The sequence below is a fragment of the Dasypus novemcinctus genome, chromosome 3 (assembly GCF_030445035.2).
Source record: "Dasypus novemcinctus isolate mDasNov1 chromosome 3, mDasNov1.1.hap2, whole genome shotgun sequence".
NCBI classification, from domain to species: domain Eukaryota; kingdom Metazoa; phylum Chordata; class Mammalia; order Cingulata; family Dasypodidae; genus Dasypus; species Dasypus novemcinctus.
Genome location: NC_080675.1, coordinates 113,108,045 through 113,121,792, shown reverse-complemented (window position 1 = coordinate 113,121,792; position 13,748 = coordinate 113,108,045). Strand labels below are relative to the sequence as shown.

Genomic DNA, 13,748 nt, shown 5'->3' with positions numbered 1-13,748 from the left:
TTATTTAGATTTTGCAATGTGCTTTCACATTTATTAAAGCTGATTTAATCCTCACATCATCCCTGCAAAGAAAGCATTAGTATCCCAATTTTACAAATGGGAGAGAAGCCTGCTCTCTCAGAAGTGAGCGCGTCCCTATCCCAACACACACACATGAGCACAGATGATAGTCCAGCTGCTCAATGCTTGTCTGTGGAAGGGCAGCACTGGCATCACTTGAGAGCTTGGTAGAAACACAAAGCCTCAGGGCCTACCCCAGAACTAGTGAATCTTAATTTGCATTTTAACAATACTTCTGCCTCCATCCTTTAACCTCTCCTCCACCCCCACTCCCTTCTCCCATTCATCTGCACGTTAATGCTTGTCAAGTCCTGTTCTTTAACTAGTTCTAGGTTTGCTGTGATGGAAAATATCGGTGACAGCTACTGTGGGGGCCTCACCTGAGAGACCAAAGCAGCCTGGGGAAGGAAGGACATCACAAATAGAAAGGACATATTTAGAAAAATCAGCAGCAAGTTACTAAGTCATATGAAAACAATCACGGTAATGCTCTTCCAAATAAATGTCAACCCACAAACATCAAGATAACAGAGGCAGGTCTGCAGTCTGCTTGTTCCAAGTTTAGTCCTTACAAGTGGCTTGCTTTTTTCCAAGGCAATAGCTGAAAAGTGACAAGGGCTGTAGTTTCTGAACACGTTCTGAGCTCCTCCCCCATGATCACAACTGCATGTGGGCTGTCCTCCATCCAATCCACGTGGCTCAGGGCTTCCTCCTCTCAGGACTAACTGGGGCAGCACAAGAAGGCATGCCTTAACATCGCATGCTTTTGCACCCATAATGTTATGATAGTTGCCTATTTGATAAAGAAATCAAAATAATACAAATTTAAGATCAGGTGAGGCAAGGTACTTACTTAAGGGACCTAACCACCTTACAGCTACACAGCCAAACTGAGTCAAGTAAGCAGTTAGTCTCATTTTAAAAATTATTATATTATTATTTTTAAATTAATTTCTCTCCCCTCCCCCCCAAGTTGTCTGCTCTCTGTGTCCATTCTCTGTGTGTTCTTCTGTGTCCGCTTGTATTCTTATTGGCAGCACTGGGAATCTGTGTCTCTTCTTGTTGTATCATCTTGCTGTGTCAGCTCTCCATGTGTACAGCACCACTCCTGGGCAGGCTGTGCTTTTTTCACACTGGGCAGCTCTCCTTATGGGGCTCACTCCTTGCGCGTGGGGCTCCCCTACGTGGGGGATAACCCTGCATGGCACGGCACTCCTTGAGCACATCAGCACTGTGCATGGGCCAGCTCATCACATGGGTCTGGAGGCCCTGGGTTTGAACTCTAGACCTCCCATGTGGTAGGCGGATGCTCTATTGTTGAGCCAAATCTGCTTCCCTGGTCTCATTTTTTTCTCATTTTCATGTTCAATGAATCCCAGTTTTCACCATCCAGGTCAGCCCTACATGGGGCATTTTAGCTCCTTTTTTTTCCCCCAAAGAAAATAGCCATTTTGACTCAGCTATACTCCATTCCTTCCAAAGAAGAGCTTCCTGTGGGTAATGAGACACAGACACAGAAATGAGAAGGCAGAGTTCAGAAGTAAAAAGGTAAAGATCTGGAGTAGCACTAGCAAATAGAAGTTTCAGCCACACAATCAACCTGGCAACTAAGAGCAGAACATTTCAAATCTAATGATGTGCACACACACATGTGCACACACACACATACACACACACAACCATCTGTCACTCTCTACTCCCCTACCTCACCACAACCCTAACAGAGAAGCAACTGCTTGTGGTTTATGTTCATCTGGAACCACACAGCTACACCTTACCAACTTAACATTCATGTGCCCACAAAACCAAAGCTGCACAGTTTGTAACATTTCCATAGGGCAAGAAGTAGGGATAATATTTAGGAAATCTGGAGTTGGGGTTGGGTAGTGGAGCATGGATGTAGAGGCAAAAGGATTAATGAATGATGGTTCTAAAATAAACAATGTGGGAAATTCATTAAATTGACTTTTATGGGGAATGCTGAGGCAATATTTTTAAATTTTCATTTTCAAGGAGCTGCCCTTTTCCAAGCTGAATGAAGGATGTGACTCGGCTATAGCAACACTATGCATAATTTTGTGCTCAGTGCCATGTATTACACATGAAGATGCCCAGGGAGGAGTACAGAAAAAAAAAAAAGTGCTGGCTTTTGAGCTAGATAGCCTAAGTATGAATCCCCATTTGGCCACTTACTGTGTAGCCACTCACCTGACCTCCCATGGCATCAGTTTCCTCATCTACAAAATGGGAATAATAATAGTAGTTACTTCTTATGGTTGTGTAATAATTGAATGAGATAATATACATAAAGTGCTTGGTACAGTGCCTGGTACATAGCAAAAGCTGAATAAATGTTAGTTATTATTACCACTATCATTTCTAGTATTTTTACTAGGAGAGTAAGATGAGGACAGGTAGTTTCTGGAACATACTGTCCAACAAGGTTGAATGGTACAAATCCAAATGTTGAAAAGTCCCTGGGGGGACTCAAATGATAGATCATCTGCCTACCATATAGGAGGCCCAGGGTTCGATACCCAGGGCTTCCTGACCAGTGTGGTGAGCTGGCCCACGTGCCATGCTGCCGCACACAAGGAGTGCCATGCTGCTGCACACAAGGAATGCCGTGTCATGAAGGGGTGCCTCCATGTAGGGGTGCCCCACCAAGGAGTATGCCCCGCAAGGAGAGCCGCCCGCACAAAAAACACAGCCCATCCAGTTGTGGTGCCGCACACACAGAGAGCTGACACAGCAAGATGACACAACAAAAAGAGACACAGATTCCCAGTGCTGCCTGAAAAGAATACAAGCGGACACAGAAGAACACACAAAAAATGGACACAAAGAGCAGGCAATGGGGGGCAGGGAGTGGAGAGAAATAAATAAAATAAATCTTAAAAGATAAAAGAAAAGTCCCTGGGTATTTTCAGTTTTTATAAAATCATCCCTTGGGGCAGCCCTTCCACAGCCCACCTGATAGCTGACCTAGTGCACAGGCCCACAGCACTGCCCTCTGCAGCTTACCAGCATTCAAACTGTGCTTAGACATGGCCAGCAAAGCACAGACTAAGGGCTGAGAGGAAGGACCAAGTGCTGCCAACCCTGAGGGCTGTGGAAGGAAGTGAGCTGGAAGGCTGTGATGCCATTTTCTGAGCAGTTCTATTTCAAAGATTTTAATAGGATGTTTGGGTTCATGACAAGAGTGGCCTTGTAGGCTGAAAAACTGGACCACCGTCCTGAATGGTTCAATGTGTACAACAAAGTCCACCACCCTGAGTACACATCAGTGTGGAGGCTTTTCAGCAAGGGACGTAAACGTGGCCAGCTTCATTGAACAAGTGTCTGTGTCCATGGCATAGACCCCATTCTTCCTCTTTTAATTCCTCGGGACTATGGGTGACTGAACCCTGGGAATCCAGGGAAGGGACCAAGGAGAACTTGCTGCAAGTCAAAATTGACAAGTCAATCCTGTTGCCTCCATTTTCGGGGTGTGTTTTTGCTGTGGAAAGTGATATCTATTCCACTGCCAACAGCAAGATTGGAGACCTTTCCCCCCCACACATCTTGGGGTTCCTTTATGTACACACTCATTTGAATAAGCTTTTCCCTTTCTTTGCAACCTCCCAGCAACAATAATTTCTTTCCCAGATGCATCTTGCTCCCTTCCTAATTCACTTCCCAAGAAGCTGTGATGAGAGGGTAAAACAAAGTCCTGTGTTTCAGAACATGACTGTAAAGTGATGAAAACACAATGTGCTTTTACGCCTCAAATAAAACTTTTGTATCTCTCAAAAACTAAATAGGTAAAATCATCTCAGGGAAGCGGATTTGGCTCAAGTGTCCTCCTATGACATGGGAAGTCCAGGGTTCAAACCCAGGGTCTCCTGACCCATGTGGTGAGCTGGGCCATGCACAGTGCTGATGCACGCAAGGAGTGCTGTGCCACACAGGGGTGTCCCCCGCGTAGGGGAGCCCCACGCACAAGGAGTGCAACCCGTAAGGAGAGCCGCCCAGGGCAAAAAAAGTACAATCTGCCCAGGAGTAGCACTGCACACACGGAGAGCTGATGCAGCAAGATGACGCAACAAAAAAAAGAGACTGAGATTCCTGGTGCCACTGACAAGAATACAAACGGACACAGAGAGCAGAGAACTGGGGGTGTGGAGGGGAGGGGAGAGGGAAAAAAATCATCCCAATTACATAAAACCAAAACTTCATCTCCATTCTCACTCACCTTGATGGCATCATCAGCATCATATCCTTAAAAACTGCCAACAACTTCCAGGATTCTAGTTCCTAACTTGAGTGGTGGTTACATGGGGGATTGTTTTATTATTACCCACAATACATTTATATTTCATGAACTTTTATGTGTCTGTGAAGTTTCATAATATTTAAAAGTTTTGTTTTTTAACTGCCAGTACCTTTAATGGGGCAAGCTGAACTTCTGGAGAAGTGACTAGTACCACTAAAGGAAACAAATCTCTAGACTGATGAGAAGTGTGAAGAGAAGTTAAGAAATTGTGGTCAGCTCAGCACAAATGGGGAACAATGTTCAAATCCAGAAGAACCGAAGAAACTCCCTTCTCAGGATTCCTCCAAAAGAGAACATGACCAAGTGAAAAAAATTCAACCAAATGGTTTACAAAGGATTGTTCCAAAATCTTCAAGTAAATTTAAATCTCAACTATGAATGACTGAAGGAGCAGGGAAGGGGAAACGTCTTTAACCTCATTTCAATTTTAGGGGGAGAGAGAAGATTTGTAAATTTAGAAATTTGGTCTTTTTTTTAAGGAGGTACCAGTCATTGAATGCAGGACCTCGTACATGGGAAGCAGGCACTCAACAACTGAGCTACATCTGCTCCCCAATGAGAGTTGGTTTTTTTCATTTGTTTGTTTGTTTTTAGGAGTTACCAGGCATGGAACCCAGGACCTCCCACAAGGGAAGCAGGAGCTCAACCATTTGAGCTTCATCGGCTCCCCAAAATCTGATCTTTAAAAAAAAAGACTTTTTCACAGATGAGGGGAGCAAAAAAAAAAAGCATTCCAAACATTCTCTGATACATTTGAGAAGGGGTAGAATTTACTGCCCAGAAGTCTAAAAGGAGATATCCATACTCTGAACTCATTATTCTCTAAATATCCTTCAAAAACCAGAGGAAAATATGTGGACACCTAAAATTTGCTAATATAACTGCTGGGAGGATGAAAATGGAGATTTGGAAAATCTGAACACTCAAAACTACCAAATCTAACAATCCGCATTGCCCAGTCTGGCTGTCATACTCACTTCTTATTTCTTGCCCTCTTTTTAATTTTAAGAGGTAACTTAAGTTTAGGTCAAATCCACAAATGTGGTAATAAACACTCAAGAAGGTGGGCAGCTCATTCTACACCCCACTGAGTACTGCTGTGAAAAAAGGAGTAGAGAGAAAACCTGGCTTTGTCTTGCACTAAACAATGGAGCCCAGACAGAGGCTGACCTTCTAGCACTAGGAATGTGATAAGTAATACATCAAATCCTATTGAAAACATTGTAGCTTTTTTCCTTAACAACACTGTAGTCTGAACATGAAGTAAAATCAACAGATACTCTGAGAACAACGGTGGGACAGACCATGTTCCCAGAGAACCTTAGGTGAATAAACATAGTCCCAAATTCCAAGCCCTGTACAGTTTCCAGTGGGGCAGTGTTAACAGCCACAAGGCTACTTTAGACTCAGTGGAGGAGGGAGGTGGAGATGCAGACGAAAGTTAAGCTGAATGAAGCCTCACTTCTGAAACCTTATGTTTATCATCAGTAAAGAAATGAAAATGCACAAGTGACAAAATGGAAGAGAGAAATGAAGTCAGAGAAATACATTGGAACTGCCCCAAAGACATATAAATTACTGGCAGGAAATAAGACAGTGACTCAAACTAAGCCAAAGAGGAAACTTGCCCTAAATTGCAAACTGAGAGAGGAAAAAGAAACTTGGAAAGCAGCAGTGCTCCTAGATTCTGAAATGAGTGAGGCCAAGTAGATAAGGGAAGGTTCCACAAGACAATTTAGAGCCTGAAGAGGCTGGGCTATTTTAGACAGCAAAGGAAGAGGTGTTGAGTCCAGAGAAATAAGAATCCTCTCCACTGAGAATCACTTTGAAGGTTGGAGGGTGGCAGCTGCAAGCACCGGAAGAAAGAATGAAATGGAGATTAAAGAGACAAAACCATGAGAACACAGACAACTTTCATTTTACACCACCTGTCCTGAGGATCTCAACACTCTTCACAAGACTTAACTCAAGAATACATCAAAGATAGAAAATTCAATGAGAACTTGGTGAGGGACAGGGCTGCTAACCACAGGGGCCTCTACACTTGGTCACCTATTCTAGGCTGGAAGCCCAGGGAGTGTCTAATAAACACTAAACAACTATTGGTTCTTATAAGTACGAAGAGAAGTGGGTAATAGAGTGGCATAAAAGGCAGACCTGGGGGAGTAGATGTAGCTCAGCAGTTTGAGTGCCTGCTTCCCACATATGAGGTTCTGGGTTCAATCTCCAGTACTTCCTTAAAAAAACAAACAGACAAACAAAAGGCAGACCTAGAATCAGAGGTGCTCTCACGATGTTTCCTATTCCTGCCCACAGAGGAAATTCCTGCTGATATGCTTTAATAAGGCAAGATCATCTCCTCAGATCTGACCCTGCAAGAGCAGTTTTCTCAAATCTATGCCTGGCATAGCAGTTTAAAGAGCAATCAGGGAAAGTGGACTTCGCTCAATGGATAGGGCGTCCGCCTACGACATGGGGGATCCGCGGTTCAAACCCCGGGCCTCGTGACCCGTGTGGAGCTGGCCCATGTGTATTGCTGATGCGCACAAGGAGTGCCCTGCCACGCAGGGGTGTCCCCTGCATAGGGGAGCCCCAAGCGTGAAGAGTGCACCCCATAAGGAGAGCCACCCAGGGCAAAAGAAAGTGCAGTCTGCCCAGGAATGGCGCCACACACACGGAGAGCTGACACAACAAGATGACGTAACAAAAAGAAACACAGATTCCCGGTGCCAATGATAAGGATAGAAGCGGTCACAGAAGAACACACAGCGAAGGGACACAGAGAGCAGACAACTGTGGGGGGATGGGGGCGGAATAAATACAAAATAAATCTTTAAAAAATAAAAATAAAAAAGTAAAGAGCAATCAGTCCAGAAGAGCATGTGTCTGCACAGGAGAAGACAAAACTACTCAAGGAAAAGAGTATACTTACTGGACTAGCTTTACATACTCCTAAGAAACCTCAGTGAGGATTTGGGTAAGCTAGCAGATTTCAGGGTCCTGGCACATAAGCCAGTAGTTCATGACCAGCACTGGCTTGTGGTGGAACTTAATCTTATGGACAATTGCAAGACTCTACCCGCAGACGTTCTGCTCCCATATAGTTAGGATGGGCCCAGGAACGTGTATATTTTAAATGCTGCACAGGTATTTTAATGTCTCATTGCCATTCTGACTCTTCTTCCAAGTCGAGAACCATTAAGCCAGGGCCAATAATTCACAAATGCTTTCAAAATGATTATGTTTCTCCAGGACCAAATAGATTTCAGTCTCAAAAATAATACCAAGGTGCAAACACTGAGAGAAGCTAAAATTAGATTATTGCCCTTTCTTACTCCTCTTTGAAACCCATCTATACAAACTCTTCTTAAAGTCAATTATTAAAAGGCTCCAAAAGGATCACCATACAATTATACAGGAAAAAAAACTTGGAAAACAGAGTGAGAGATGGAGAGAGAAGGAAAAGAATTAGACTTGCAATTAAAAAAACTAAGAACTAGGGAAGCGGATGTGGCTCAGGCATCTGAGCTCCCACCTAACACATGGGAGGTCTGTGGTTTGGTTCCCGGTGCCTCCTAAAGAAGGCAGCAAGCTGGCATGACAGGCAGGTGCAGCAAGCTGACACAACAAGAGACACAATAAGAAAAACATAATGAGAGACACAACAAAGCAGGAAGCAGAGGTTCCCAGTGCCTCCTAAAGAAGATGAGCAAGCTAAAGAAAAACGAAACAAACACAAAAAGACAGCAAGCTGATGTGACGGGCAGGCACAGCAAGGTGACACAACAAGATGACACAACAAGACACAAGAAGAAAAACATAATGAGAGATACAACAAAGCAGGGAATGGAGATGGCTCAAGCAATTAGGTACCTCCCTCTCACATCAGAGGCCCCGGGTTCAGTTGCCAGTGTCTCCTAAAGAAACAAGGAAGACGAAAAGACACAGCAAGTGCAAACAACGAGGGAGTGGAGAGAAATAACTAAAATAAATATTTAAAAAATACAAAAACTAAGAACTAGAAGAAAACTACAAGTCACTTAGTCCACTGTTTCCAGAAGGTTTTATAATATACAACCCAGACTGGATTGATATCTATTGAGGAGGAAGAATATTTCAAAACTTCCTTCACTTATATTTTCAAAATCTAACAACCCTCCAGCCTAGGCAATCCTTTTGGGTTTTTTTTTTTTTCGCTTTTTTAAATATTTATTTTATTTCATTTCTCCTCACTTCCCCGCCTCCCGTTGTCTGCTCTCTGTGTCCATTCACTGTGCGTTCTTCTGTGTCCGCTTGCATTCTTCTCAGGCAGCACCGGGAATCTGTGTCTCTTTTTCTTTTTGTTGAGTCATCTTGTTGTGTCAGCTCTCTGGGTGTGTGGCGCCACTCCTGGGCGGGATGTATTTTTCACATGGGGTGGCTCTCCTTGCAAGGTGCACTCCTTGCGCGTGGAACACCCCTACGTGGAGCGAACCCATGTGGCACGGCACTCCTTGCGCACATCATCACTGCATATGGGCCAGCTCATCACACAGGCCAGGAGGCCCTGGGTATCAAACCCTGGACCTCCTATATAGTAGGTGGATGCTCTATCAGTTGAGCCACATCCACTTCCCTACGCAATCCTTTTGAATCCCTAATTTACATCATGCTTGCTCAGCTTCAATCCATTTCTGTCCTTTGTTAAAATAGAAAAACAACCCAGGGGGAGCAGATGTGGCTCAAGCAGTTAAATGCCTGCTTCCCACATGGGAGGTCCTGGGTTCGGTTCCCAGTGCCTCCTAGAAAAAACAAACAAAAAAAACAACTCAAGGGATCCGATGTGGCTCAGTAGTTGAGTACCAGCTTCCCACATACGAGGTTCCTCCCCCCACCCAGGCCCCAATACCGAAAAAAAAAAAAAAAAAAGAAAAACCCAGTAACCTCCACATAAAAATCTTGCAGAAACTTTAAGAAAAGAGGGCGAGGGCTAGCTACCAAGAGTATCCCATTTGCTTCTTAAGGAATATCCAGCCTCATAGTGATTAAACATAACTAAGATAAGAGGTTGGAACTGACAACTGTATAGGATTTGAATTGAAGAGTATTTACAACTAACTTTAAATTATACTTCCTAAAGACTCAGCAGATTTGGCATAAGATCTCCAATTACCAATCTTTCCAATTCTTCTACATTGCAGAACCACCCTTTCTTTTGTGAGAAAGCTTAATAAAAATCTCAGCTCTCATCTTCTCACTCGTTTTTTTTTTTTTTTTTTTTTTTTTAAAAGATTTATTTATTTATTTAATTCCCCCCCCTCCCCTGGTTGTCTGTTCTTGGTGTCTGTTTGCTGTGTCTTGTTTCTTTGTCCGCTTCTGTTGTCGTCAGCGGCACGGGAAGTGTGGGCGGCGCCATTCCTGGGCAGGCTGCTCTTTCTTTTCACGCTGGGCGGCTCTCCTTACGGGGCGCACTCCTTGCGCGTGGGGCTCCCCCACGCGGGGCACACCCTTGCGTGGCACGGCACTCCTTGCGCGCATCAGCGCTGCGCATGGCCACTCCACACGGGTCAAGGAGGCCCGGGGTTTGAACCGCGGACCTCCCATATGGTAGACGGACGCCCTAACCACTGGGCCAAAGTCCGTTTCCCTCTCACTCGTTTTAATTTAAATTTCCCTCTCTACTGGATCTTTCACTCTGGCTTTTAACCACATCTAGTCTCTCCTGAATTAAAAAGTCTTTCAATGAGGATGACTTTCTAAATATGCACACTTCTTTTTATGCCCTTCACACCTAAATTGGCTGCATCTCAACTTTATTTCAAATCATTTTATTACTTCTAATTGTGATTTGTTTTCTAAAGGTTACAAATGCCTGATCGTTTGTATTGAATTCACCTGAACGTCCAAGTTTACCCCCACTGAAATTGGCACCTTTATTTTTTCAACATTTTTCAACTAATATTTAGTACTTACTGCATACCTTACAGTGTAGTAAGCAGTGTGAATGTAAAGGAAATAAAGAACATGACCCCTGCTCTTAAGAAAGAAAGACATACATAAAAGAAAAATTAGAGATTGGTTCCAAGGTAGAAGGGTACTCAGAGAAGGCTCTTCAGGTCCAGGCCATCAGAGGTAAGAGCTGCATAAAGATCACCTCCTTCTTTTCCCCCCAAAAGGGGTATATGTCTTTCTGTCTTCAAATTTTATTTCAGAATTAGCTATCTATGAATCATAAGCTCTTTGGAACGATGATTACCCACAGCCGTGGCTCATTCAATTTCAGAAAAGTAGTTCCTTCGCGTACAGCTCTAGGACAGACCAAGCCATTTAAAGCAGTATGAAGCACTGAATTCCTATCTAAAAAGAGGATGTTTAATGGTGATGTCAGCAATGCTCCTTTTCCCATGCTTTTCCTTGCAAGCTCTTTTCCTCTTGCCTACGACTCACAGTTCAAACATCCCTTCCTATGTGAAATCTTTCCTAGTGCCCCTGCGCTAACTTAAGTTCCCTCCCCTGACTGAGATTCCTTCCTGTGCTTCCATTAACACCTACGGATACATCTAGAACAGTGCTTTTCATATACCATGCTGTTCTTTGATGGCATGGTCAATGTTTCATTCATCCCTAGTTCCACACATATTAAGCACTCAATAAGCATTTGCTGAATACATTAATGATCAATAACATGGGACGTTTTAAAGAATGGCAACCGTATCTTCTGGATACCAGACCAAAACTAAAAGAAGTACTAACACTATTTAAAGACTAAACTCCCATTAAATGGATCTACTACCTATAGCATTCTCAGCCAGTAAAAGAGGTCAAAGATATGAGAAGACTACTCTAATAATGCCAGTCATTGCCAAGGTACCAGACAAAAATATGAGAGCTTATAGTACTAAAAATTATTCAATACAACAAAGAGTCAACACAATCAAATCTAAGACAGTTCTAAGTTTCAGACTCATTCTCCTAACTTTGGAAAAGAATAATAAGGATTAATGAGTCCTTGGAAGAATCACTATCTCTACCACCATGGAACCTTACAGTCAATTTTGATTCAATACAGCCTCTGCTGAAATATACAGTTAAGCTGTTTACCTTCTGACCAAATACAATAAAGATTTTGCTAGGGACAGGAATCTGATCTAAGTCCCTCCAGAACCCTTCCATGTTGTACATTAGCACTCTCAATCATTCCTCATGTGGTTTAGACATCTCTAAAGAGATACAGGGAAGGTAATAAAATGCTAATGTTTCAAATGCCTCTCCCTGTTAATAAAACACAAAAATCTAGTCTTATCCAGTGGGAACAAAGCTCTGGATTCCCTCAAGAATTAAACAAATTTAGTCCACTTTAGTATTCCCAAAGTTGGGGGGCTCAGTCCAGCCAAATGAAGAGATGGAAAGGGTTCCTCTGAGGAACTTCTGTAACTGGGTGGAATCTGGCTCTTGGCATAGAGTGAATGAGATAAGCAATGTTCAATGGCAAACTGTTTTTGCTAGTAGACATCTGGCTACTTACATAATATCATTTCTAAAAAAAAAAACAAGACTCTCCAGATAAATTAATTTAGATCTTTTAAAAAAGACAAATAATTGTTTGACCCAGGCAAGAACATTCGACAAGCCAATTCCTCACACTGGGTGATTTAATGTATTTCTTTCTGCTACTACAGTTCTTACATAAACCGAGCTGTGACACACTTGTAGCTGCATTAGTCACAACTTAGTCCTTAACATATAATGAGGTCCACTACCCTCTTCCAAGAAGGGAAACTGAGTCACAGCATATCAATTGGCTTCCCCAAGCACAATGTTAGTTTGTAGCAAGACCATGATTGAAGCCAGGATGCCTTCCTCCTATTCACCTCTTCTCACGGATAAGGCTCAGCAATGCCCACCCTTGCTGCTCTTTTCCTTCAACCTAACACTGAATCAATGCCTGCTTGAGGGGCACAAGTGGACACATTGAATCCTTTAGAGCCAACAAGGAAAAGGAAGGTGAAAGAGGGACATAGAATAGAGGGGACGGTTGGAAAGGAATGGCTCCCAACACTAGGACTCACCTTGGAGCTGAGGTCTTCTCGCCGGTTTCCTGCCTTACTCCTGCGTAGTTTGATGGATGGAGATCGCAGCAGATTCTTGATCCGGCTGGTTATGGTTGACCCTTCCACAGCCATCATGATGAGAAGCCCCTTGGGACAGTCCCCGGCTCGGTCCTGGGACCTATCTTAACAGCAGCACAGCCTTCCCGCTCCGCAGGGCCTTCCAATATGCCCCCTCACTGACCTGAGATGGCAGAGGCGACCTTAGCATCAGAGTGTCTTACCTTCTACCTAACCATGCCTCTTGGTATTACCCTCTCCCTTGCCCTACAGCACCCTCATTCCCGCTCCAAAGTCCTGCACAGTTTATGATGCCGGGAGGTCGGACCCATGAAAAAAGGGGTGAGGTGAGGAATCCTGAGCCACGAAGAAATGCCAGGCCCATGCCCGCCAGAGGCGTTTAACTGGTGGATTGGGATTGGCTCTAGCAGGGCTGGTGACTGGTATGATCCCCGTTAACTCCCAACTGTTGCCGCAGAGGCCATCGGGGTGTTCCGCAGGGGACTCTGGGCACCTGCGCTGACGGCCGCGGGGATGAATACTCGGCGCGGCGGGGCTCGCTCTGGCCCAGCAACCCGTTTTGCCACGGGAGCCTCCCTCCCCCTCCCCCGACCTTTCGGAGTTAGCTCTTGGCCCTCCACACAGACCCTGGAGCTTTCTCTTTCATCCTCCTCAGAATCCCCTGCTACTTTTTAACGCCCCAGCTCCGGCCCAGCCTTACCAGCCCCGGGGCGCAAGGGCCGGCCGGCTCACAGCGCCCTCAGGCATCGCGCTCGATGATTTCAGCTCTGCAGCGGCAGCCGCAGCAGCAGCTATGGTGGCACGAGCGGCTCAAAACGCGAACACTACCGACTTGGCCAAGCTACGGGCTGAATAGGCGGAGCCTAGGCTAGCGGTGGGTGCGTCAGTACCCAGGAGGGCGTTTCCAGAGTAGACGCGCAAGGCTTATGGGGCGGAGCTAAAAAGAAGGCATGGTACTCGAGAACCACGGATTTCGGATAGTGCAGTCGTGTGTAACCGTTACTAGAGGAAGGTAGACGGAACAGGGCTTCAGAATTAAGAGAGCCAAGCCTTTTATGGTATTATCAGGCCTGGCCCCCAGAGAACTGCACTTCCCAGAGTCCCAAAACGAAAACCACGCCCCAGAGTGCTACGATTGGCATTTGATAGGCTCGAGGGACCAGAGTTGATATTTAACTCTGAGCTGAGAATTAAAATATTGCGATATAGCAATATGGCTCTGCTCTCATCGACCCAAAGCGCAAGGATTACAATAGTTTCTGCTA

At 44.5% G+C, this 13,748-nt stretch overlaps 1 protein-coding gene across 11 annotated transcripts in view; it reads right to left on the bottom strand.

The window, feature by feature from the left end:
• MAPKBP1 (mitogen-activated protein kinase binding protein 1) overlaps nucleotides 1-13,336 on the bottom strand; it is a 64,106-nt gene extending 50,770 nt beyond the window's left edge. For 6 of the 11 annotated variants that reach the window (XM_058293981.1, XM_071214123.1, XM_058293983.1 and 3 more), the window contains exons 1-2: nucleotides 13,184-13,336; nucleotides 12,424-12,646 (exon numbers count right to left, since the gene is read on the bottom strand). In XM_058293981.1, coding sequence (XP_058149964.1) covers nucleotides 12,424-12,540 — 117 coding nt within the window. In that variant the 5' untranslated portion in view covers nucleotides 12,541-12,646; nucleotides 13,184-13,336. The remainder of the gene's footprint in view (nucleotides 1-12,423; nucleotides 12,647-13,183) is intronic. The other 5 variants (XM_012520821.3, XM_071214124.1, XM_012520822.3 and 2 more) reach the window with 1 other exon arrangement.
• Nucleotides 13,337-13,748: the final 412 nt, after the last annotated feature.